At 47.4% G+C, this 27,113-nt stretch overlaps 1 protein-coding gene across 3 annotated transcripts in view; it reads right to left on the bottom strand.

Moving 5' to 3' along the window:
- The window catches only part of SFXN2 (sideroflexin 2), a 327,950-nt gene that overhangs the window by 37,025 nt on the left and 263,812 nt on the right, over positions 1-27,113 (bottom strand). For all 3 annotated transcript variants that reach the window (XM_069611680.1, XM_069611678.1, XM_069611679.1), the window contains exon 9: positions 9,231-9,280. In XM_069611680.1, the coding sequence (XP_069467781.1) occupies positions 9,231-9,280 (50 nt within the window). The remainder of the gene's footprint in view (positions 1-9,230; positions 9,281-27,113) is intronic.

Genomic DNA, 27,113 nt, shown 5'->3' with positions numbered 1-27,113 from the left:
TTTTGATTGATTAGGAAGCTTCTGAAGCTTTGGTGGAATGGGACAGGAGTCCTTCCCCTCTCTTGGGAGTAATGCATTTCTCTGAGTAGTCTATGAATTGGGACATCCCATCAATATAATTCTCAAACCTCGGTCTAGTACACAGGGATGACGCAGATGAGTCTGGAGGAGGGAAGGGCAGCTCAGAAGGGGGAGATTTTCATGATAAAGCCCTAGAGAGGAGCTGGGGGCCATCAGAGTACTCCTCTCGACGAGAGGGGGTGCGCTCCTGCGCTGTTCAGCTGCCGAAATAATATCCGCGACACTCTCGCGTATTTTCAGTGGCTGAATACGGTGTTTCGACGCGCCTGAAGGAGTCGTCGCGGTTGCAGACTCAGCTGATGCTTTCGGTGCGAGCGTGCCCTTGGACGTCGTGTCGGTAGCCGTGTGCTTTTTTTATGTGAACGCCCTTGTGAGAGGGAAGAGCAGTTACATGCCGAGAATAAAGTTGCGGGGACGGCGCTTGATCGCAAGGTTTGGCAGGCACCGTCTATGTTTTTGGCGGGCCGGTTGGTGTTTGGCACCTCTTCGAAGTGTCTGTCGAAGAGGCCTTGGGGGTTGTGTGTTTTTCCTTGGTGGTGAATGTGTGCCCCTGTCGCCGGGGTGTGAACTCCTCATAACAGAACCAGTGGCCTGTCTGTTGGGGCCGGGCATCTGGTAATCAGAGGGTTCCGCTGAAAGGCCTATGGCTTCCAGATTGGAGCCATGGCTGAAACTGGAATCCTTGTCATCCGAGGTCATGGCGCCAACAGGGGGAACAACTTGGCCTAAATTGCGTAGGCCAACCTCTGCTTTGTCTGCCTATATTTTAACATTTTGGGACTAAAGAGCTTGGAGGATTTACAGGAACTCTCGTCGTAGTCACGAGGTAAGCACCTATTGCATTTGCGATGGGTTTCTTTCCAGGGGTATTTTTTGTTGCACGACTGACAAAATGTAAATGGAGTCCTCTCCATAGCAGAGGTGAATGCCAGCCAGACCAGAGAGGGGAAGAGAAGGGAAAAGGAAATGCATTCTCAAAAAGAATCAACCCAATGCCGCACTGTCCCTACAAGAGCCTGGCTGGAAGGCTGAGGCCATGCGGTCGACAGATGTCGATCAATGCACCAGTTGCCGAACAGCAGGAGATGTCAGCGTAGGAGTCCACGAATCAGTCGTCGAAGAGAAGAAGTCGAAGACTAGACAATCAGACCAGGGACAAAGAAGTAACAATTGAGCAATATCAACTCGAGCTCCGCATAAGGCGACTTAACTAGTTGGGTGGAAAAAACGATCTGAGGGACCTCGACACGCAAGGGATTTTGGGTACACTACACGTCACGTTAGGGATATAGTGTTAGTCACGCCCATTTAGACGTCCCAATTCGATCCTCAAAAGAAATATGCAATGCTCTGCGATTACCACTAGATGTTGGACTATATGCACAGCATGTGATTCTAAGCAGATTAAATAAACCTTGTTTCTGATGCTTGTTACTTACCTTTGAAGAGTGTCTCCTCTTCAACATTCAAATACCCACATATTCCTGAAATAGAACAAGTGTAAGGGTTTACTACCAATAGGGTTTTACTTGCGTTCAATAGCTTATTGCCATTCTAAATGTCTATCCCGAGTTTGTTCTGATCCATGAAGTGCATACTGCCCCTCTGAAAAGTAATTCACAAGTTATTGCTTACATTAGAACTGTGTTCTGAAAAGTGATGTTGGTGTAACTATATTTTTCTAGAAACTGAATTAAGTGTTGTAGTGTACTACCAATAGGGTCTGCTTACCTTGAATTGACGAAGTTCATTATAAAGTCTACTAATGTGGTTTTACTCCACAGGAATAGCTTACTGCCACTCTAAAAGTGTAACAAAAGGTTTTACTCACCTTGAACTGCATACTGCTATTCTAAATGTAGTTTATGCTTTGGGTTAATTACCATAACCATTGTGTTGGCTTTTAGATAGTGTTTATGATTTAGAATAGTACTTACCTTTCTGAAGAATTCTCTTTGCTTGTGTATATGAAATAAACCTCTATGTGTACAATACATCAGTGCTTCTTTGGACCACAAGTATGCTATAAGTTCTTTGTACCTTCCTACCGCCCTATCTTCCTCCCAAGATAAGCCAGAAGGCTCTGTCCACGCTACCAAAATAAGAACTATAGGTCTATACGAAGAGTTGGAGTTTACTGTATGGCCCAAGGAATAGTTTTATAAAGCCCCTTGTGTGGACTTTACAAAAATTGTCCTAATAGAGGGTCCATTCCTTCTTTCTTTGTGGTAGTGGCATGCTGAGGATGCCCTTTAGCTTGTTGTGCGGGTTCCGGTGGCTGTTTCTCCTGACTTGGCGCAGGTTAGCATTCCTGCGATTTAAGGGAGGAGTGAAGAGGAGTGGTGCAGTGCTAATGAGTGGTGCACGTTCACCAGGTTAATTCTTCACTGGTGCACATGCTGTGCTGCATTGCTACAAAACGCTAGCTGCACCCTTCACATTTCTCTTGTCTAGGTAGACTGCATGTGGGTGCTTGTGTGGTTGCTGCATGTATGACGTATACTGTCCTTAGACTGGTGTCCAATCTTTTGTCTACCCCTCTCGCCTGTGCACTAGTTTGTTCTGCCAACCTCTTGATTTTCTCTTGCTTCCTCATCTCTTCAGAGTGTCGGTGTGGCAGCCCAAGGTATTGGAGTGTGTGTGTGTGGTCTCAAGTGTAGTTGGTTTCCTGGGTGTGGCAGGCCTAGCATGGATCCAGCAGTTGTCGGCTTTTGTTGATATAGTGGCATCGTATCCTGATCGATTCCTTGTTCACTTCGTCCATTTGACCAACTTCCTTCACCTTGCCTTGCTCGGTCTTTTGCCTTTGCATTGGTTGTCGTCTCTTCTGTGGGGAGTCGTGTGCAAGTGTATCTGCTGTGTCACCTACATGAATCCGTGTTTGACTGCTGCATGAGTCAGAATGGCCTTCCGCTTTAGATTCCTTTTTAGGAGATGGGGTATGTGGGAGTGCGCTACCCCTTTGTCTCTGTATATATGATGAATGGCCAGAGTGAGCATGTTACTGAGGGACTGGGCTCCGATGCATCTCTCCTATGTAACGGCCTATTTACCATAATTAAGTAGACTTCCCAACTTAGTCATCCTGGCTGTGAACCTACGTGCCCAAGTTACAACAGCGATTTGGCATGTCATTTGGACAATGGGAAATGGGTTTGCGGGCACAGTTGTTAACCAATTTCATGTTGAACCCCAGAAGCAAATGCTGGGGGTGTGTTGTGTTGGTGTGGGTGTGTTTTCACAGCACAAGACCTCCTAGGCGAGGGAGAGAGTGGAGGGACTGGAAAGGGCAAGAGGGAGAGGACAGAGCAGAGGAAGGAACAGGAAGCTGAGCAGAGGTGGAGAAAGTGTACAGAGTGAGAAAGCAAACTTGCAACAGAGAGGGGGAGAAAGTAGAGCAGAGGGATGTAGAAAGAGGAGAAGGTGGACAAAAAAGCAGAGTGAGTTAAGGAGAGACTGAAGGAAGAACATTCAAGGAAAGAGGTAAATCAGAGTGGGTAGAGGGAGTTACAAGGAGGAGGAGGAGGAGGAGGATCAACAACCACAGGAGGGTGGGCATGGTGTTGAGGAGTGAAGTTTGTTTATTTATTTATTTACATTTATATAGCGCACAAGCAGCCGAGGGGCATTGAGGTGCTGTTACTTGCAATGACTTAGTTACATGGTACAGGTAAGATAGCAGTTGTTGACACATTGTAAATGTTGCAGGATGACATACTGTTACAGATATTGCTTTTTATCATATGATACAATATACATGGGGTAATCGTGCTAGTATGTCTAGCCTTATGTGAACAGGGTAGTCTTCAGCGTTTTGCGGAAGGTGGTGAGGGAGGCCTCTCCACGGATAGTGTGTGGTAGGGCATTCCAGTGCGAGGGCGCAAGGTAAGGGAAGCTGGATCCGCCCGCTTTTACTTTTTTTTACTAGAGGCACTGAGAGCATGTTGGTGTAGGGTGATCTAGTTGGCCTGGTGGTGGAGACAGGGTGTATCCTTTGTGAGAGGTATGCAGGCGCAGTGAGGTGGATGCACTTGTGGGTCAATGTCAGGGCTTTGAATAATATCCTTTCTTTTATTGGGAGCCAGTGGGCTAGTTTTCTGGCCTCAGGAGCGCGTTGTTCTGTATTACTTGTAGTCTCTCTAGGTTTTTTTTTTAGAGGTTCCTAGAAAGAGTACGTTACAGTAATCTAGCCTAGAGCCGGTGATGGCTCTGGCTATGTTAGTGCAGTTCTCTTTGGAGAGAAAGGGTCTGACTGCATTGATAAGTTTGGCATGATATGCCGCTGCAGAGGCAATTGCATTGATTTGTCTGTCCATGGATAGGCTAGAATCCAGATAAACTCCCAGGGTTTTGACAGAGTCGGAGACTGGAATTTTAATGGAATCAATGGTGAAGTGACTGAATTGGGCATCTAGATTCTTTAGGGTGTCGGGAGAGCCTACCAGGAGGAGTTCCGTCTTGTCAGAGTTGAGGCATAGACCGTTGTCTGCCATCCAGGCTTGGCTGGTATTGTAAAGGTTGTTGAGGGCCAGGGAGTCAGTGTTGTAGTTACCTGTGAGAGTGATGAGGATTTGTGTGTCGTCGGCGTAGTTGGTGTATGAGATGCCCATGGCGTCGAGGATGAGGAAGAGGGGGCGTGTAGAAATGTTGTATAGCGTGGGGGAGAGGTAGGAGCCTTGGGGCACCCCACAGAGTATAGTGGTTGTTGATGCGGCGGCTAAGTCAGAGAATACTTGCATGGTTCTGTCTTGTAAGAAGGAGGTGATCCACGCTGTGGCTTCAGGGGAGAATTTGGCCGTGGTGGAGAGGTGGTGGCATAGGACGCCATGATCCAGAAGGTCGAAGGCCGCTGAGAGGTCTAGGAGTAGGAGAAGTGCAGGTTTGCCCAAGTCTCTCGCATCGTCCATCTGGTTTTTCAAGTCAAGTAGGGCTGTTTCTGTTCCGTGTCTGGGGCGGAAGCCAGATTGGCAGAGACCAAGGAGTTTGTTCTCTTCAATGAAGTGTTGAACCTGCAGGTAGGCTGCTTTGTCCAATATTTTGAGGAGGAAAGGGACAGTGGTGATGGGTCTGTAGTTATTGGGGGAGGTGAGATCGACCGTTGGCTTCTTTAGAAGAGGGCGGACGCAGGCTTCCTTGAGGGAGGCAGAGACTATCCCTGTGGTAAAGGAGGCATTTACAAAGGCTGTTAGGAAGGGAGCTAGCGGTTCTGCGCAGTCTTTGATAATGGAGGCTGGGCAAGCATCACCTTTGCAGTTAGAGGGTTTAATGTGCCTCATTATGTTGATGACGTCTTTTTCCTGAATGGGTTTGAAGGAGAAGGGTAAGGGGGGGGGGGAAATCAGGGGCAGGCGGTGGGACTGGGATGTGCTTGTTCGGTAGGGCTTGTTTAGTGGCTAGTATTTTGTTTTTGAGGAGGCTAATTTTGGATTGCATGGCCTTCTGTATTTCGTCACACCAGTCCTTGTCTTTGGTGAAATTCTGGGGGGCAGGAGTGGGTGTTTCGAGTTCTCTGAAAATGGCGAATATTTCTTTAGTACTGGATTGGGCTTCCGAGATTCTGGATTCAAAGGATTTGGCGATTGCCTTTTTGTATTTGGTGGAAAGGGCTTTGAAGATCATCTTATCTTTTTCGGAGTGGGACTTTTGCCACTGTGTGAGTGTGGCTTTTTTCTCGTTGCGGAGTGAGAGGAGGTCCGGCGTGAACCAAGAATCGGAATGTGCAGTGGGTTTGGATTTTCGAGGTTTGAGTGGGGCAATGGTGTTGATGGCTGCTTTGATGGCAGTATCATAGGTTGATGCGAGTGTTTCAGGGTCTGAAGAGAAAGGTGGTCTGAAGGCTGGGCCTTGGAGGAAGGGCAATAATCTCTCCTTAGTGAGTTGGCGGGAGCTTCTGGCGAGGCAGGGAGGGAGTGGTTGGTGTGAAGGGGTAGCTGGGGAACTAGCAGTGAGGATGCTGAAGGTGATAATGTGGTGGACAGACCATGGGGTAGGAGTGTTTCCAGTGATGATGAGTGGACAGTTGTGCTGTGCTATCCAGTCCAGCGTTCTGCCTTGGGTGTGAGTTGGGCTAAGTATGGTGTTCTTGTACCCTAGCGCCTTGAGGGCAGAGTCGAGGGATTTTGCTGCTACGTCCTTACTATCCCGTAGCCCTAGGTTGACATCCCCCAGGAGAATGGCTTTAGACTGTTTTTGAGGTTGTCCGAGAGGAGGTGGATGAGAGAGGCTTGAAAGTCTCCTGTTGGGCCTGGTGGGCGGTATACGGTGTGCACAGTAATTGTGCAGTGGGGGGAGAGGGTTATTTTGACTTGGAGATAGTCGCTGTTGTTGTTCAGGGATTTCTCTACCTTTCTGACAGAGAGGTAGTCTCTGGCGATAATTTCTACACCTCCACCTTTGGAGCGGCGGTCTTGTCTAGTGATGGAATAGCCAGGAGGTAGGGCGAGTGAGAGCGCAGGGCCAGAGGCCTCATGTAGCCAAGTTTCTGAGATCATAAGTAGATCTAGGTTTTGGGAGGTTAGGAGGTCGTGGATGTCTAGGGCATGGGCATTGATGAATCTAGCGTTAATCATGGCGCATTTCAGGTGGGGTTCAGTAGTGGCTGTGGGGGAGCTCGTGATGAGAGATGGTGGTATGGAGGGGCTAGGTGCATCGAGCGTGTTGTGGGCGGTGCCCATCGCAGGTTTTACACTGAGCGGTTCATTTTCAGGGGTGGTGGACACAAGTGGCATAGCATTTGGCACAATAGAATTCAAAATGGTGGTAGAAGATTTGCACAACACATATTTCACACTAGGGGTGGTGGTGGGCGCAGTATTAATTGTATTTGTAATGTGGGTATGACAGTTGTGATGCGGGTAAAGTACTTTGTTGGTTGCTGTAATTGCAATATCGTTAGAGGATACAGCCTTCAAGGTTGTGCGCTGGAATCTGGCCTTATCAGCACATATAGAAGTTTGTGCAGTACGCGAGCATAGCCGTGTATTACGGGTGCTCGTGGGGGTGGGGTGCGAGCTGAAGGCTGCTTCCTGAGTACGGGTGCGCAACCTGAGAAGTCTTAAGGCGAGACATGGTTCAGAGAGAAGCTTGCTAGAGTAGTGCTTCTTACCTTGTAGGTGCTGCAAGGGCATTGGGCAGACGGCAGACGAGCAGCGAAGAGCTTACGGCCTTCCCTGCTCGGCTTCGCCTCTCGGCCCTCTCCCCCTCCATTTAAAGCATGAGGGTAGGGGCGGGCGGGTTGAGGCAGCGAATCGGGACACGGGCCTGCGGCGGTGATTCTCAAAGCACATTTTGTTGATTGTGCTGGCATGGAAACGGGGGCCATCTTGTCTGGAGCTTCGGTGCACGCGGCCTGCAGCGTGGATGAAGGGGAACACGCGGCCGCTCCGAAGTGTAAAAAAACAGCTGATTGAGCACACAGCTGGTCGGGGATGCTTCGTGCTCGCAGCGGAGCTGCAAAGAGCACCGGAGGCCTTTCCTTACGGCCTTCCCTGCTCGGGAAGCCCAGAAAGGAAAAAAGATTGGGTCCATTACAACCTGAACCAAGATATGCACCTAGGCTGGAGAGGGGCCATACCAAGAGTGGAAGCAAGCGCTAAGATAAGGGTATTGGGAAGGTGAAAGTTAGTAGCACCTACATTTCTAAGTGGACAGACCTTATGGCACCTGGTGTGAGGCCCCAATAGTGAAGTCTGGAAGGACCAATGCAAGGACATGACAATCCCTGTACCAGCCAAGAAACACCCAAAGACCAGAGCAAAAGTGCTTGGGATACTGTAAAAAGCAAGGGACTCTTTGAAACACTCAGGAGATTTCCGTGGAGTTTTCGGAGGGGGTCAGAGGGCGAGACCAAATGCCACTGGCCACACGGACGGTGAGGAGCCGTTTAGGTACCAGATAGACAGCTATACGGTTTCTAAAGCCAGTGACTCTTGGTTCAGTTCCTGTTGTGAATCACAGACAGGATAGACAACTTCACATCTGTTCTGAGGGGTCTTGTCAATTACTTGGCCAGAACGGTACTCCTTCACTGGACAACCTGCAGCACAATGTTTAAGGTGTCTTCAAACACCATACAAAATATCACACGATTATGTTGCCACACAACCCCATTGATCATTTCAATTACACTAGTTCCCAGCGTAACATACACAGTTCTAGCATATCTTAAAGGTCAAGATTGGTCAGTAATTCTTAGGGTCACTTCTGTTCCCCTTCTTAAAATATCAGAATTACTACTGATCGCAGAAAAGGGGCATAGGTCAATGCATCAGATGGAATGAGAGGTATGCATGGTATAAGAACAGTATCTAAGTTCCATCGATCATACAGGCCTATATAACGTGTCTTTGTAGATGTGTAATTGTCAACCTTATTCAACTGCAGAGTCCCCGTTAAGGCATAAGATTGCATAGTAGCATAATTACAGCACCTACTTTGTTTCATCTCGTGAGGAGGCATTCGTCCTACAGCTTTTCCCTCTTTAAAGAGTGAAACATTGAGATGGTAATTAACTGATTGACACTGGAACCGCTGTGCCCTGTGTGAAGTGGGGGTGGAAAAAAATAACTTCCGAATGTTTGCGATAGCGGAGGGTGAAGGTGACCGCGTAGAACCATGCTCATTCGGTTTGTTGAAATGGTAGCTGTTGAATTGGGTGCACCTTGCTATTTGGATAGCAGAGGGTAACCTAACACTGATAAACTGCATCGACTGAGTACGGAAACCTACCCAAGCATTTTTAATATATAGATTGCCCGGTAGGCATGCCATCTGCTAGTGAGCAGTGGAGTTTACACACGGATGTTTTCGCCGATGTTGGAGTAGACAAAAACGAATGGATGTTTGGATGTGGCTAAAACTCCACATGTTCAGGGTTTTATGTACCTCTGAAGGGGCACTTTATTGTCAGTCAACATGTACGCATTCGTATCCATAAGAGATTACATGATGACCAGCATCCTGTGCACATCACTCATTTCAATTACAAAAAGAACTGACCACATAAAAACACACAGACTACTCTCTTTATATTAATGTGAATTGTGACATGCGTAAATATGATTTTCAAAACGAAAATAGTTTTAAAGGAATGTAGGGTATCGCACCAAGCACTGTATTGAATAAAACAGGGGCTGAAAAATAAGTCTTACTTTCATGAACTGGAATTTCTCGAGTTTCTCCATTAATATTGGCAGAAGAACTAAGAAAGAGGGAGAGAAAAAAATGATCAGGAAAAATTATCAATGAAAATGTTTTATTAAAAAGGTAGAGCGCAGCCGCTTTTAAACTGTAGAGCTTCCATACACAATTACATTCTAACACAAACGCACATCTTTGGACACAGAGCTCGTTTTCAGGGCTGAAACCAAGATGCCCCCGGCATGGTGTCGGACAGTCGCATGTGTTCTCTGTGCAGAACAGGGAGTCGGAGAAAGGGGGTAGCATCACTGTTTAAAGCAGCAACATCTTTGATCTGATTGCTTAACAAAGTCTGTGGTAGGCAATGGATTATTGGCACAGCTGTGCTCAGTTAACAATCGTCCAACGAAATGGAAATGTGCTGTAAAGTGTAGTGCAGTTTCATCAATTGACTGGCAGGGAGTGGAAAAATTAGGCAAGTCACTAAACTTCAATTTTCCCAATCATTCTTCATAGATACCCGTTTGGCTGCATCTTTAACCCAAACCTCTGGATGGCTTTGCAACAAACCTTTGCGAGGAAATCACATCAGGTCCCGGAAATAGGAGTTCACAAATTTGACATTTGTCCAGCGGTTTCCTATAAATGTGCTGAAAATGAGTAAAAAATCTGTTAGACACATTTGGGATCACCCAATCCACAGACCGGATTATAGCACATTGGTCACTTAACAAGCTACTTTGGGTTTGGCTCCACGGATACTCCGAGTCCTTTGGAAACACGTTCGCAGACTTAGTAGGGAGTAATCATATGGGCTTGTTAAAAAGCAGACAGACAACCCTATTGGTTGGGGGCTTGGGATATTTTTAAAATGGCTGCCATTGTGGTTCACAAACTTTCTGCAAGGTCCTACTGAACCTAGGCTGATAACAGAGGGAAATTGGCAAATTGCAGCCCTCTAGGGATGCTCATAACTCCAGCGAGGGCAAGTGGTCTAACTAGAGGGGTGATATATGGCCATAAAAAGACGTTTCTTTGGATTTGTGGACTGGATTGCAAGTCTGCACGTCTACATGCAGATCCACAAGCCAAGGCCAGGTGTCAGATCCAGCCTGAATCTATGGATGGGGCCAAGAGAATAGTCATAAACCACCGACCCACCACAACCAAGATCAGTGGCCATGTCGGGTGGCTCGGCTGGTCCTGGTCAATTGATGAAACTGCACTACACTTTCCAGCACATTTCAATTTATTTCGATGCCAACAAAGTGGTCACAAGGCCCTAAATGCAAACCCCAGATGGAATGGTCAATTCCTTATGTTGGAGCCACAACTAAAAGGCTAACTCAGTGAAGAGCCTGTTATTGTGTGGTCAACACAGATCACATGCAAGTAAACCCCACCAGAATAAAGCAGCCAAAGCCTTTTCCTACCCACACTAAAGTTGTCAGTGTGTTTTGGGAAGTGGAGAAAGGGGGTTCTGGTCAAGAGATAATGCAAGGTAATTGTTGCATGGCCTTAATAGGCCACTGGTACTTCAGCAAAGGGCCACAGATCTCCAACGGGGGGGTGAGGGGGCGAGCCAGAGGCACTTGCTACTTGTCATCCCCATTGGCCACTTCGGGAGCCATGGTGGGGATTGAGGCATGGGCAATGGCAGGATTGGTTACTGGCCCTTGGCTACAGCCAGGAAGTAATCACTTCAGGCGTATACAACCTTGCTCATAGCAAAGTGACCCTGTCTATGGATGTTGTAAGGAAGGCATGGTATCAAAGCAAGACAGACAAGTGATCACAGTATAAGGGTGTTTATTAAACTGTAAAAAATGGGTCAGACAAACGCCTAATCTAAGCCTAAATCTAAGATGGGAGCAAGATACGACCATCAAATAATACAGTCCTAGTGCAGTCTAGTCAAATAAAAAAGGGCCTATACTAAGAAAAACCTATTGCCAGTACTTAACTAAATACAAAATAGTGTGGGATTATGTCACAAAGAATGAAGTGTTCTCAAAGAATAAGTCAGGATGTTATAGACGGGGTCTCCCTTCCCCACGTTTGAAACACTGGACAAAGCGGGACTCTCGAGCACAGCACACTTCTGGGGCTTCTCCGGCCAAACTTACAGTTCCTTTTCTCGTATCTGTGCCCAAGTCTCTTTTATGCAAAGTCTCTTGCTTCAGAGGGCCTGATGCATCACAAACAACAAACAAAAGTTCCTTCTATTAATCTTCACGTCGGGCGATTACTCTTCTCCCGAGGATCCGCCTCAACCGGACTCTGATCCCTTTCACATCAGCCTCTCTCAAATCGGGTTCAGAGTAACAACTCGCTGTGGACATCCCTCAGTCGGGTTCACGTTTGTCACCACATTGCAGTTCACTTCGCTTTTCAATTCACCACGTGTCGAAGACTTTCGACCGTACAAGGGGTTTTGACTTAACCCTTGTATGACCACAACATCTCTCATTGGCCTCCCCTGGGGCATCTTGGTTTTTACAGTTTTCTCAATTCAACATATGCTCATTGTTCAGGAGCGGGGCATTCGTTAAGAGTCTGTCGAAGGAGCACCCACGCAGTTCCGGACCACTCTAACCCCAATACCTCGGTTGTTCACAACTTCGTCTATTATCTTCTTTTCTTTACACAAACGTTGCCACTGCAACCTTGAGCTTAACACAGTCTGGGCCACTATCCGTTTCTTCGGACTCACCGGCTGTGCTGAACTCATTGGCTTTTCTTCCACTGGAGTCAAGGACGGTACCACGGTGGCAAGCTCTTTTCCCAGCCATGGCTATCAGTGCGGGAGGGCCCTGTGTACTGTGGACATCTGCCACACCAATTGGCAGCTGCAATTCCTGGTCTTAAAAGGTCCTTTATCGAAGGCTTTGCAGGTCTGGGTTGAAAAGGGCAAGGGCAATTCCATCCTTTCGGTTTCCATCGCCTTTCTCCTCTGTTTGAACTTCCGTCCTGGAATAGCTGCTTCCTCGTGCGGTTGGTCTTGCTCAAAGTGTGCTCTTGTGCTCTGCCTTTTTTGTCCCTGTGGGGAAAGGAAAGGGCCGTCAGGTGTGTGTGTGTAGTTATTGGCAATTGCCTGACCCTTGTGTTGGGACATGTCAGGTAAACAGGTCTGGTGTTAGTCCATTGTCTTTCACAGTGTAAGAATGTGTTTGTGTAGGAAGGGGGGGGGGGTAGAGTTTTCAAATAATGGGAAAAAGGTGTCATAAGCAAGGGGATACCGCGTCTCACCCGTCGGTCTCCCACTTCCTCTCCCAAGCACCCCTCATCCCCCCCCCATCCAGCTGATCCTCGCACACTTGTCCACCTGCAGGAACTGGATCCATTAGCGATGGCTGTGTCCTGGCCACCTGGATGACGGATTCCCAATGACTAGCGGGTGAGACACCTCCAGGTTTTTTCACAATGTAGACCATGGTCAAGGGCCCATGAACATACAAAGGGTGTCCACATTTAGGGTGGCTTGTTGGGGCGAAGGGCTGGGCAATGGGCAGACAATGCATCATTAAAGGCCATTTCCTGGGCTAAGTGGTCACAAACCATGGCTGGGGGTCTGAAGGCCAACAATAGGGGCAAAGGGGACACTGGACCTTGCCATAGGCTAGGCCCAGTTGCCATTATGGGTGGCATGGCTGACAAGGTAGCTGACAAGGTAGCTACAGTCCATAGCCAGGGTCGCAGGCAGGAACAATGAGGTACAGAGGCACATTGGGTTAGCCACAGGCCAAGCTAATTTGCCACGGTCGGTAGCATGGAGGGGCCGAAGATATGGACAATGTGGGAGAGAGGCCATTGGGCCTAGCCTCACGATAAGCCCTGGCCTCACAATAGGCCCAGTGGCCACTTTAGGTGGCTTAGGCCATACTTCAGACAAAGCGACCCTTGGACATGGCCAAAAGCTGCAGCCAGTGCCCCACAAAGGAGTGGGTATGCACAAGGTCACTACACCCACCAGGCATGGCCAAAGGCAAAGAATGGGGCAGGACGGGGAACTCTAGGGGGACCATGGAGGCCATTCCAGTCATCAAAATGGAGTGCGTATATAAAGAAAAGAAAAACGGGTCATGTGACCTGGGCATGCGCTCCAAAAAATGAAAGAAAAGAAAATGGTCAAGTGCCCAGACACTCAGTCCTGAATAAAGATGCCAAGAAAGTGCTCACGAGGCCCCGAAAATGCCATAATGCCATCCCCAGGATGAATGGCCATTCCTTATGCTGGGGGCACAACTAGGAGGCTAACTCAGTGACCAGCCTGTCATTGAGTTGTCATTCACAGACTGCATGCAAGTGAACTCCCGCCAAAGTAAAGCAGCTGAAGCCTTTTCCTACACGCACTTAAGTTATCAGAGTGTTTTGGAAAGTGCAGAAAAGGGATTATGGCCAAGGTAATTGTTGCAGGTTCACAGAGTAAGTCAAATAAAGGGTGCAAAGGAAGGGTGCAAAGGATCAAAGTGTGTGCAATTGCTGCCAAGTGTCTTGTCTCTTCAGTGTTTACACATGGTGTAGGTTGCGCACCGAGGTCATCCCTAGCACCCATTTTCCCCACCATTCCACCATCCACTACCTTGCCTCACATGCCATTTCTTTCACATACGGGACTGCAGTAGAAGACTGAGGCACAGACACCCGGGGTGAGGGTCCTGACCGCATCATTGGATGGTAAATCTTGTGGCAGAGCACTGTGGTTTGAATAAAACCAATGAAATCCAAGTCTTGGTTTCCACGCGTTCACGCATTGTGCTTGTAGGCCAACAATTGCTTACAACCTTGTCTTCGGAAATATTGCATTGTGTACCCTAGCATTGGTTGATATTTCAAACAAATTACTCATCAAAATGGACCAGAAGCATATAAAAACCCTGTCCTGCTCATTTGCACATTAGTCCTATATTTAATTTTAGAACCGATAATATTATTGGAGTCAAAGCAAGACGTTTGTGCATATAGATGCACGTACATGCAAATCACATCAGCTCATCAGAATATTAAATAGTATACAAAATCAGAAAATGGAGGAAAGAAAAATCTTGTATATGCAAAGATATTCGGCCAGGTCCCTCTGTGCCAACATTTGAAAAGAAAGCAATGCCCAGATTCCTACTGCAATAATTGACAGAGAAGGACTGCTGTTTTCACTTTACCCGTAGACTAAAAAACGACCATGCCAGTTTCTAATTGTCCTCACAAATGTGTTCTATGCCCATTGCACACTGCCCTAGTTAATCATGTTCTCACGCCATGGTATTTCTCCGTGGAAATGTCCATACCACTTTATTTGCCAAGACTACGTCTCTGTGCCAGTTTCATGCCCAAAAAAAAACCTGTGGGACCCTCTACTTCTTAACATGTATACATCATTCAATGAAAAACCTTTGCTCCGTCTTAATTCTAAGACACATTTAGTAATATCTGCACATTCCTTCAACAATTAGCAAGACTGACCAAGTTAGCCAATGCATTTTGGACAAAGGAGTTAATCTTCAGGGCATCCAACTGTCTAGCACGAATCGAAAACGCCTCCGTGAGACATGTTAGAAAATATGCTGGATAGAATGTCATCTTTCTGTCTCCACCAATGTGCAGTGTGGATCTGGTATGCGCCAAATACAAACTTCAGGCACTCTCATAAATACAACTAAATTGCAGAATTAACTGTTAAGATAGGAAGAGGTGGGCACCACCCTAATTCAGTTTCACATCCTTATCCGTTTCTACTCTGCCCTAGTAAAACATATAAGCATTTGCATGGATCAATCCATTGGCATGACAAAAAAAATTGTCCCCATACCCCTGTAGCACCAGCTCTGTGTGCTTGCGTGCGATAAATCAGAAATTCAGTTAAAAAAAAAAGAAAAAAGGTTTGAAGAAAAAAGATTAAGGCAAAGGGGCTTTATAGTTTGAGCATGACAACGAAAACCAAACATTTGCCAGTTATGGTTTCTAATAAACCATAACTTTAGAAATAAACCATAACAGCGACAGTGCATTTTTAAAACAACCATACCTTGGTACATTTTTGCGGTTGGATTCTTGAGCTGAAACCATTTTGTACCTTAAGGTTTTCTTCACTGAATTTGATGGGTGTTTTTAGGCCAACTCAACCTTAAATCCCCTTAACAAATGTACTGAATTCAAATTGCACTAACCTCGTACAATGCTCTTTTACATTTTTTTACAATGTTATTGTGTAATATGCACATCATTTCCAATATATATTGTGGTCAAAGAACATTTCAGTTTTCTTACTAGAAACCTAGAATAACAATATACATTTTCTGATACGTTATCATTCCACGAGAACTGTCTAATACCCTGCTAGTGTACTCTTTCAAAAAACCCTTACAAAAATGGGACGGGTACAAAATGTTACGGACCATAGTGACTAACTTGCTCCTAGTCCATAGTCCCCTTTCCTCCATACTGTATGGGGCAACACTCGCTAGCAACGGTAAACAGAACCTTTTTCCGTCGTCCCCTTTAAGTTTAGATGCGTGCGGGGCTGGGAGCATGCGCTCCCCTGACTCTACCATCTGGCACCACTCCTCAGTCCCCTTTGACGCGTCGACAAGATTATGATTGCCTATTGACACTGACGTTACAGGGGAGGACGTATGGAGCAAAGGGCACTATGGACTAGGAGTACATTAGTCACTATGGATAATTACTCCTACGTTGCATGCCCTTTCCTCCATACTCTATGAGCGATTACAACTGAATGCAGCCCTGGGGAGGAGTATTTCCCCTCTGAGAAAACAAGTTCTTCAAAACTGCCTGGCCAAATGCCACGTCCGGCCTGGAGCTGGCATCCAAGCAGAAGTGTTTACAAAAGGCCGATGGGGAAGCCCAAGTAGCCTGGAGAAAAAAGTTAAAAAAAAAAAGAAAAAGGAGGATCAAATCTAGGAGCCCTTCGGACCCCTGCACTGTTTAAAATTAGCAAGTATTTTTAATTACATATGCATGAACAAATATGCTGCCGAGCAAAAATCAAAAATACATTCCACAGGTTCAATACAGTGAGGCTTTATGCGTTTCGAGGCAGATCCTCTTCATCAGAAGCCTATATTGAGCTGTTGATGATTGATGGTTGGAAACCAAAACAATGAAGGAAAAACAGAGAAAAGGGAACAATGAATCAAAAGGTTCTATATTAACAAGTGGGTATACTGATAGTTCGAAATATTTAGAATCTAAGACCAGTGATAAACACAATCAAGTACATTAAATCCTTTCAAGTGGGAATAATGTGGAGTTAAAGCTTTACTAAATACATACAGAAGAGGTAACTCCTATTACTTTCGAATAAGTCACATGTTCCAATGAATAGAAGGATCTAAAATCAAAGGCCTAAACGGCTCAGTGGGAGTTCCAAAGTGAGGTCATTCTGTTCCATCTGGATCCTACTTGGCAACTACTTATACTCCACAGAAGGAAAGGAGCCCATCTAGTCTGAAGTGGGTGTGGTAACAAAAAAGCATCAAATGGAAAGGGCATCAATTTAATAAGCAAACCCAAGGTGAAGGGCTGAGTCAGGAAGCTAAAACTATACGATTATTCTAATGTGGCCCTAGACAGTGAAGAAAGGGATAGGCATTAGCTGGATGTGCAGATAAAAGGAACAAAGTCAGAGTCAGGAAACTTTAATCATGAAATAAAGGTAACTCACCTCTCTACGTGTTCATGCTCGTGTATTTAAGAAGCGGGACGAACCCGAAAAAAAGGAGGTCACACCATGCACTAGAAGTGGCTCATGGTTTCAGGGTTTCAGGAGCTTAATCCTGTTGAAGAATAAGGCGAGACAAAAACATGGGAAATAGCCAAGGACATGAATCTGTATATGGCATTCTGTATTGACAATTCTCAATATGAAGTTAAGAGTGGACTTAAATCTGGAAGATTGAGATGGAGCTATGAGAGCCCTCACGGGTGCTCTGAATAGAAATAGAGCTATGTAATAAAGTGCAACTCATGCGCTACTTAACAAACTGAATAAAATCCTGATATTTAACATACCTGAAATGTATATGCGTTGCAAACGCGCTGCATGAAAGAAAACTTTCTGAAATCAGGCTATTAAATACAACTATCACATACTTGGGGATGTACTAGTACCTACCTATAAAGGCTAGCAGTAAACTACATCAATGGATGTAGACCAAAGAAGTGTATACTAACTAGAGATGCCTGGGAACCAGTCTCTTGATTCCAAGAGGCTGAGAAATGAAGCTGCAGCCTATTCATTTTGAGTCTTGTGTGCGGCACCGCCAGGAGAAAAGCCGCCATTATTCCAAGCATGTGCTGGTACCACCATGCTGAGGTCACTGGTCTGCTGAGAAAATGCCTGCTGGCCCTCTTGAATGCCGCGATCTTGTCTGCTTGGGGAAGCTCCTCTCCACCCTCGTATCCCAAATTATCCCCAGGAATGTTAAGGACTGAGTGGGGAGTAAGTGCGACTTCTTGAGGTTGATAGAGGACCCCAGATCATATAGCACGTGTGTAAGTGCTACAGCTGTGGCACCTCGGGAGATTCTGTTCGGATTAGCCAGTTGTCGAGGTATGGATAAAGGTGGTCGCCCTCCTACCGAGTTCATCAATATTGTAAAGACCCTCGCAGCAGCCGAATTTAGGTGAAACAGAAAGCCCTTGTATTGAAAATGAAAGCCCATGATCCTGAACCTGAGGAAGGAAACATGCAGCTCCTAAATCATGACGTGTAGGTAAGCATCCTTGAGATCCAGGGAGCACATCTAGTCTTCCCCACACAATGTCTCCGCAATGAATGCTGGCGTAACCATCTTGAAAGTTTTGAAGGGGTAAGGAAAGGTTCAAGGAAGATAGGTCTAAAACAACACTCAGGCCACTCTGGTTCTTTTTCTGAATGGCGAATATCCGGAATAGAAGCCTGTGCCTCGCTGTGAAGCTGGAACTTCTCCACCGCCTGACTCGCGATAAGTGAGCAGAAATCCGCAAAAAGAGTTGCCGTCCTAATCTGTGGGGGTGGAGGGTGGGAAAGAGGAAATGGAGGAATTGGCTGACGGAATCCCATGGAAACTACTGAGAGGATCCATGGGGCCGCAAACCTTGCCCGCCAGGAGTAAATGTGAAGGGCAAGTCTGCCCCCCACCGGAGACTTGTGGATCTGGATGACATCGTCACAGTTTTTGCCCTCTGAGGCTGGTTCCTGGGAGGGGGACTAGAAAAAAACCCGGTCAGAGGATTTGTGCTGCTTGCTCCTGTGCTGGCTAGGAGACTGGTCGGGCTGTCTAGCGTGTCGCTCCTGAAACCCCCTGAAGCCACCGAAGGACCAGGGTCTGAGCGCTTGTGATTTTGGCCATCAGCCTTGGGCACCGATTTTGTAAGGATTGACAAGGCTTTAGCTTAGTTTGCAAATCAAGCCCCCTCCCCTCAAATGGCAGATTGAGAAGGCGCTCCTGCACATCAGGGTTGAACTTGTTCACCTTCAGCCACGCGGTCGTCATCAGTGGCAATACAGATCGCTCTACCCGCGGTGTCGATGTGCGCCACAGTTGGCTCCATATCTTGGGCCACGATTTTGGCCTCTGCCAACCCAGCCTTGAATCATGTCCGATTATGTGCGGGTAGCTCAGGTGGAAGTCCGCAATCTCCCTCCAAAGCTTTTGATTCACTGCAGCCAACATGGCATCAGCGTTGGCCTGGCACAGGTGGAGCGTGGCATTAGAGGAATCTTTTTGCTGTAGGACTCCAACAGCTTTTCCTCCTTCCCTAGGAGCGCTGAGGTGGATGCAGATGAAGACTGCAGTATAGAGTAAATGGAGATCGCAGCTATAACGGAGGAAGGAGGATGTGGGTGCACAGACAATAGGAGTGAGTCCCCCTCCACCTGCCTATACTTTCCATCCAGGCGTTTATTGGTAGGCTGTGTGCAATGCGGCTTTACCCATCCCTTCTTGGGCAGGGATTCTACATTCTTTTGCAGAGGGATGCCAGTTCTTGAGGTAGAACGGATGGTCAGTACCTCGGCCAGGACCCCGCCTCAGGTTCAATTTGTGGCTGAGGGATGCCCAGGTATTCTGCCACACCCGCCAGCCTCTCGTGGAAAGCCTTAGCTGACGAGGGAGTATCCTGATCCTCATTTGTGTCACCCCCCGTGTCCTGCAGGTCGGGAGCTGTCAGAGGCGAACTGGGTGCAGGCAGCTGTGGCATGCTGATTGGCAGTGCTGGTGGTTGTTGCGGGGGCTGCGCATGTGGTTGGGTATAACGTGGACCAGGTAACTGGAGTTGTCCAGTCCCATCTAGACGTGCGTTCCCATGGCCACTTTATCCTGCCCCGCGCCTGCTGCGTGGTGCTTCAAGAGCTGGGCCCAATCTCCACCTGCATGCTTAAATGCAAAGGTTCGGACCTTCCCTGCACCTCAGGTAGAGACCTGGGAGGTGGAGTGCCCTCTGCCATGGAGCCGGTAGTACAACTGCTGCATATAGGTGCACCTTCGGGCAGGAGCCTGGTGCTACAGGAAAGCCCTTCTGGGAGGTCCCCAGTACCAGAGCCTTGCGGCCTCTCAGTGATGAGACAGGGAGGATCTTGCAACACCTCGGCCTGTTGGTGGTAGCTCTTGGAGCCTTGGATCTCGCCTCCCACCCCACTTTGGCGCTTCCGTGGGAAGGAGTCCCCCTTGCGGGGGAGAACAGGGCACCTACCTTGGGCCTGGTCTTCCTTCTCACATATGTCTTGATGTCCTCTAGAGATGATCTCTCGAACAGCTCCCTCTACCTGGCCAAACGATTCTTCAGCGCTTGCGGGGTCAATGCGTCGCACGCAGAACAGCTGTGGTCGGGGCCAAGACACCGGAGGCAGAGCATGTGGGGATCCGATGAGTGGAAGGAACCCTCGCAGGCCGGACACCTGCTGAAACCCGCTGTCAACATGCGCCGGGGAGGAGTCTGTTCCCTTCGATGCCAAAAAAAACACTGAGGAGTGGCGCTAGGAGAAAGCATACTCCCGTGCGCATCTAAATTTGAAGGGGGAAGACTTTTTTCTGGTGAAAAAGGTTCCGTTTCCCGTGCCTAGCAAGGGACGCCCCATACAGTATGGAGGAAAGGGCACAGTACGTAAGAGTATGACACCAATGAGGGTTCCTGGTAGATTTGCATACAATCAGAGTATTTTGGGAACATACTAATTACCACAGATGTTTATGTTTGAGAAATAGGTCTGCGATAAAAGGCTTGTACGCTTGACACACTTAGAACATGAAGTACAATGGGTTTGGTGCTCAGTTCATTTTTCACAACTCTCACCCCGACATGAAGGGGTTTGAACCATGGGATGGAGTATAAATATATATATATATACATACAGTAATCGTATTTCTGATGCTTGTATCTGCTTAGATTCACATGCTCTGCATAGGCCTAGTGGAAGCTGCGGAGTATTACAGTTTGTTTTTCGAAACTCGAAAATGGGCGTCGACACAGGGCGTGCCAGTAATACTATCCCTAGTGTGACGTCCACTGTACCCATGATCCCTCACGTGTCTTGGACCCTCAGATTGAATTTTTTCTGACATGAGGTAGCATGAGGAGTAGCACGAGTACAGATAATCCAAGCAGATAGATAGATGTTATGTTACTTTGCATTTATAGAGCGCCTTATGTACCATTGGTATGGTCTGAAGGCACTGGTAGGTTGAACACCCTCGGGAACCGAAGTTCAAGTCAGTAGAGAGAGTCACCGATGTGTGCAGCTGGTGTGGCATTCGTGTAATAGTTGCTTCATAGTGGTAGGTGTGGTGGTTGAGAGATCAGGGGTATGTGTTCGTTCTGGCAGGTTTTATCTAGACCGGTTCTGGCCGCGTTAGGCCTGAGGAGAACGCCTGGCTGGGGGGTGTGAAACCAGCAGTGATTAGTTAGAGTGATGTGGAATATGAGGCAGATGTTGGCATGAGAACAGCTATACCGAATGGTGTCATAGTATCTGTGTTCTAGTTGAGTTGTGGTGTAAAGAGGAGCGTAAGCATGGTGATGTGATAAGATGGTTTACATGCTCTTTCAAACGTTACATGCATTCCAAACCATTCATGTATGTTGCGCACTTCTATGCACTCCAGACCGTTCCACGCACTCAGATCTGTTCATGTAATCCGATCATTTCCTTGATTTCTAAGTTGTTTTATGCACAATTCTAAGTTGTTTTATGCACCCCGTCGACATTTTTCATCTGTACCTTCCATATATTTCACCCGTACCTTTCACATGTTACATCAGTACCTTCCACTTACTTAATCCATTCCGTCCACATACGTCCCCATTCCATCCACATACTTCGCCCGCTCCATCTGTTCTACGCACTCATCCATTCTGCGCACTCATCCATCCACATACGTCACTCGTTCCATCCATATACTTCACCCATTCCATCCGCTTTACGCAATCAGTGGCTTTACGTACTCATCCGCTCTACATGCACTCGGCACTCATCCGCTCTACGCAACTCGTCTTCTCTATTGACTCGTCCGCTTTATGCACCCGTCCGCTCTTACACACCCGTCCGCTCAACGCATTCGTCCGCTCAGCGCGCTTCATCCATTCAAACTGTTTCATCCGCTCCATTCACTTCGTTTGTTAGCCATGCATTATCGATTCAGGCCAGGTCACTGGTCATACACACTGGATTTGTTCCGTGCTCTATTTCATGTACTGCTCTTGTCTCGTGTACTTGAATCTTCTATTCTGTATTTTCCATTTATGCCATGCACTCATACAGTCGGTGTCATCTGTTTGTGTACTCATCAGTCTCTTGTATTCATCTTTCCAGCCTCTTCTCTTTATTCATTTTGCCCGTTTTTGTTCATTTTGTCCATTGCACTCATTACATCCATTTCATTAATTTAAACTTCATTACAGTTTCAGAACAATTTATTCTTTTTACCCACTTCACTGCTTTGGTCTACTTTACTCATTCTATTCTGTTTGTCCTTTTAGTTTACATAAGCGGTTATTAGTTGTCCATTTCTCACATGGATCTTGATATTGTTATTTGTCTTATTGTTATTCAGGAACTAGTAGCTTGTTGGATTTGTGTCATTGAGCTGCTGTTATTCTGTTTGGGTTAGTTTGCGTATGGATTGGGTTTAGGGAAGAGCCAAGTTTTCAGTAGTTTGCGGAAGGACATTAGATCTTCAGTTAGGCGGATGTGGGGTGGGAGTGCGTTCCATAGCGTGGGGGCCAAGGCTGAGAATGATGATCCGCCTAACCTGACTGAGTTTGTTTTAGGTATGACTAGGAGGCTGGCTCAGCTTGATCTTAGACGACGTGGAGGGTGATCGGGTTTTAGCTTGTCTTGAAGATATTGAAGTCCTGTTTTATGCAATGCTGGATGAGAAATGCATAAGGTTTTGAAAGTCACCCTTTGGGCCACTGGAAGCCAGTGCAGAGTCTTAAGGGCTGGGGAGATGTGGTCCCTCGGGCCAAGCGCAATTAGCAGTTTGGCTGCGGCGTTTTGGGCCCTTTGAAGTTTATTCAGTTGGTGAGCGTGGACTCCGAGGTAGAGGGGGTTTGCGTAGTCCAGTCTTGATATAACAATTGATTGGACTGCGGAGAGTCTGTTGGGAAAGGAGAAATATGGAAAGATCCACCTTAAAACTCTTAGGCGCTAGCGGCAGGACTTTGAGACGTTGTTGACTTGGCGCGAGAGTGTTGGCACTCCGCTCTATGCTGGAGTGCCTGGACGGAGAGGGAGTCGCAATAGAAACAGGAATCCCAATGATGTTCCGGCGCAAGGCACTCCAAGCAAAGTGTGGGGATCCGCCCTAGCGAAGCAACATTTGCAGGAAGAACAGGACACAAATCCCAGAGGCTCCCGCATAGACGGAGGACTAGGCGACCAAGGATCTGGAGCCAGAAGAAAGGACAACAGGAACAAAAATTAAATTCCCAGTGATGTCCAGCCCCGACCGCGCGGAGAAACGGACTGAAGGGCGACGCAGAGGGCAGGAGGGCAGGGTTACGGCCATGTGCGGTACTCCGTGTAAAAATAGGACAACATTTTCTTTTTTTTATTCTTTTTGACTAAAGCACACTGGTCCCGCCCCGAAGGACAGAATGTCCCAAAAGTATGGAGGAAAGGGGATGGAACGTAGGAGTATATTTCTTTCAGAAGAGAGGCGGGACAGCTAGAGATCCGAAGGGTCTGCTGCCAGATAGTAGATCTAAGAACTAGTCTCCCGAGATGGGTTGGAAAGAGTCGAAGGCTGGCTTTGTGGTCGTCGGGGCAAGGGGATCGGGAGGGGTGGGTGTGGGGGTGAGGGTGGAGAGTTTGGTGTTAAGGGTTGTCACCCCGTCAAGTTCAGTGTTGCACAAATTTAGTGAGAGGGAATCGCAGAGCATTTGCGTGTGGGTGGTTTGGGCAGATGTAGGTTCTACTAATTCTGAGATGATCTTGTGGAGTTCTTTGCTGCTGCTGCCACAGTTCAGAATTAGTTTATTGCAATAGGCCTTTATGGCCCCTCAGATTTCTAATTACGGTGGTGGTGGGTAAACAGATCTGCTGAGATCGGTTTTAGATGCTCGCCATTTGTGCTCAAGAGTTATTTTGACTTTTGAAAGTCTTCAGGTACGGCGTGAACCATTTGGGGAACGCTCCTTGCCGCGAGGCTGCAGGGCTTGAGGGAGTGAGAGGAATTAGTGATTCTTTAAGCCAAGAGTCAAAGGATTTGAAAGGGTCTACCACAGGTCTGCGTCGCTGGGGGGACAGAGTAGCAGGGCTTCGGCTAGGTCAGGGATTACCTTGACATTGCTCCAGCATTTGTGATCAAAAATGAGGGCGGGGGAGGGGGGGGCTGTGGGAGGAGGGGCTGGTGTGTCGATAGAGAAAGGGATGGCAGAGTGGTCTATCCAGATAAGCAGTTTGGGATTGGATAGAGAGAGGTCGTCATAGGAGCTGAATATCGCATCAAGGGTGTGACCGCCTGAGTGAGTTGGACCAGTGGTATGTCGGGAGAGGTAGAGTGCCTCAAGACTGTAGATCAGAGGTTGTGTCATGGGGTTGTTGGGCATATCGAACCAGATATTGAAATCTCCCAATAGTGTAAGAGTTGGGTGATTTATCCGAATGGTAGCTATTGAGTCACAGATTGTTGACAAAATGTAGGTCATAGTAGAAGCAGCAAGTGTTGATGGTAGCGAGAATTTTACTAGAAGGGATTCAAAGGTAGCATTGCATGTCTGGATTTCTCGACGAGTGAGACAGAAATGAGGTTTGTAGATGATTGCCACTGTGCCACCTCTGGAAGGTCCCTTGTGGGCAATAAGAGTAGCCAGGGGGAAGGCCTCATGCGCAACTGGTGCAAAATTGCCAGAGAACCAGGTTTCAGTGATAAAAATTAGGTTGGGGTTGGGTCAAAGATGCTGCGTCTGTTTCTCACCACGGAGCGGGCATTAAAAAGGATGCATGCGACTTCATGAGAGGAGGTGATTTTTATGATGCTCGTCACAGGGAGAGCTCAGTAGACATTGGTGCCCAGTGAGATGAGGTGTGGTGGATCAGTCTGTGGGGCAGACAAGGGGGGTGTGGGGGGGAGTTGAGACAGACTGAGGGGTTTAGGGGGGATCTGGATGCATGTACTCTGAGGGTTGGGTGAGTGGGTTAGGTCGATGGGGAGCGGAAAGAGTAGGCGGGCTGTGGTAGGTATGCGAGGGACATGATGGGAAGGATCGGGGCGTGGGAAGGTGGTGAGTGTTGTACTTGTGGGTGAGGAGTTCCCGAGTGAGCACAGAGATACCACGGTAGTGGTGAGGGACTTGTGATGTTTTGAGCACCAGAGAGCCCTCTGGCTTGTGAGTTTGAGATTGTGCGCTGTGTGTATGGGCTGGGAGATAGATAAGACTACAAGCATCCATGTGCCTTCTCTCAGAGGGGAGGAAGGGTGGGTCGCATGTGAATCTAAGCAGATACAAGCATCAGAAATACAATTACGGTGAATAATGTATCCCTTCTGAGGCTTGTGGAATCTGCTTAGATCACATGCTGTGCATAGATTAGCGAGCAGTGTTAGAAGGAGGTGGGATGTGAGAAGGGTCATGAGCAAATAAATGTCTTAGAACCGCTTGTCCCACTTGAGTATCTGTCTTGGAATGTATGTCAATGCAGTAGTGCTGAGTAAAAGTGTGAATAGAGCCCCAAGTAGCTGCTTTGCAAATGGTGTCAAGGGGTACATTTGCAATGAAAGCCAGAGTGGCCCCAATGCCTCTTGTAGAGTGGGCTCTTGGCGTGAAATGCAACATTTTTTCAGAAAGGGAGTAACACAGCTGGATACAGTTAACAATCCACTTAGAGATGGCACCTTTAGAGATGCAATCTCCCTCTTTGCCTGTAGCTACGGAGACAAACAGTTGGTCTGTTTTCCTTAGCGGTCTGGTTGTGTTTACATAGTATAGGACCGCCCTACGCACATCTAGGGTGTGTAGTTTCACCTCAGCTGAGCTTTGTGGGTCTTGGAAGAAAGCCGGAAGCTCGATGGACTGGTTCACGTGGAATTTAGAAATGAACTTAGGTGAGAACCTAGGGTGTGTACGTAAAACCAGTTTATCTTTATGAACCGTAAAGAAAGGATCCTGCACTGACAGAGCCTGAATTTCACTGACCCTTCTTATAGATGTAATAGCTACTAAGAAGGCTGTCTTAAAAGTCAGGTGTTTGAGACTGCTTTTATGCATGGGCTCGAATGGGGAGTTATGGTTAAGGTCCCATCCTGGTGGTGGGTTTGAAATTGGAGGGTGAAGTCTCTTTACTCCTTCCATGAAGGCTTTCACCACTGGTACTTTCCACCACAACACTTTGTTATGGGAAGTGGTGTATGCTGACAGCGCTGCCAGGTGTACCTTTAGTGAGTTAAAAAACAACCCTGCGTCCAGCAGGTGGAGCATGTATGTGACAATTGTGGAAGGAGTGCAATCAACTGGGTTGATTTGCTTATTTTGGCACCAGATAACGAATCTTTTCCATTTGTCAAAGTAGCAGTGCCTCATGTTTGGCTTCCTAGATTTTCTAAGGATGTCCATACATCTCTGCAGTAAATTGAGATGTCCAAACTCTATGACCTCAGGAGCCATGCTGCCAGGTTCATTGAGTTGGGTTGAGGATGCACTTTCTGACCTTGGTGCTGGGACAGTAGGTTGTACCAGCCCGGGAGTTTGATGGGTTCACACACTGCTAGTCTGCGTAAGTGTGGGAACCACGGTTGTCTCGCCCACATGGGAGCAACTAGGTCGAGTGTCATCGATTCTCTGTTCATCTTGTTGACCACCTTCCAATGAGGTGTTGGTGGAAAAGCGTACGCAAACATCCCTGACCAGTTCATCCACAGGGCGTTCCACTGGGAGACTGGTTGGGGGAACCTGGACGCGAATCCTGGGCACCGTCTGTTTTCGCTTGTGGCAAATAGGTCTATAGTGGGGAAACCCCACTGAGAGAAGAGATCTTCTGCGATTTCTCTGTGTAGACACCATTCGTGTTCCTCTGGCAGGGGATCTCTGCTCAAAGCATCCACCAGAGAATTGAGATCCCCTGGAACATGTTGAGATGACAAGATGTTCCGTCTGATGTGCATATCCACATTTTCTGGGCAAGCTTGGACAGATTTGGCGAACAAGTCCCTCCTTGCTTGTTCAGGTAAAACATAACTGTAGTGCTGTCCGTCAGGACCTGCACTGACGGGTTCAACAGGTAGGGCTCGAACGCCTGAAGCTCTCTGAATACTGCGAGAAGCTCTAGCAGATTGATATGATTCTTGGCCACTGAGTAAGACCAGAGACCCTGAGCTGTGTGGTGGAGATGGTGTGCTCCCCACCCAGTCAGGCATGTGTCCGTTGTGACTACCGCCTGTATCTCGGGGTCGTAAAAG

This window comes from Ambystoma mexicanum, chromosome 8 (assembly GCF_040938575.1).
Source record: "Ambystoma mexicanum isolate Mex_15411 chromosome 8, UKY_AmexF1_1, whole genome shotgun sequence".
Taxonomy (NCBI): Eukaryota; Metazoa; Chordata; class Amphibia; order Caudata; family Ambystomatidae; genus Ambystoma; species Ambystoma mexicanum.
This window is presented reverse-complemented; position numbering and strand designations above follow the sequence as displayed.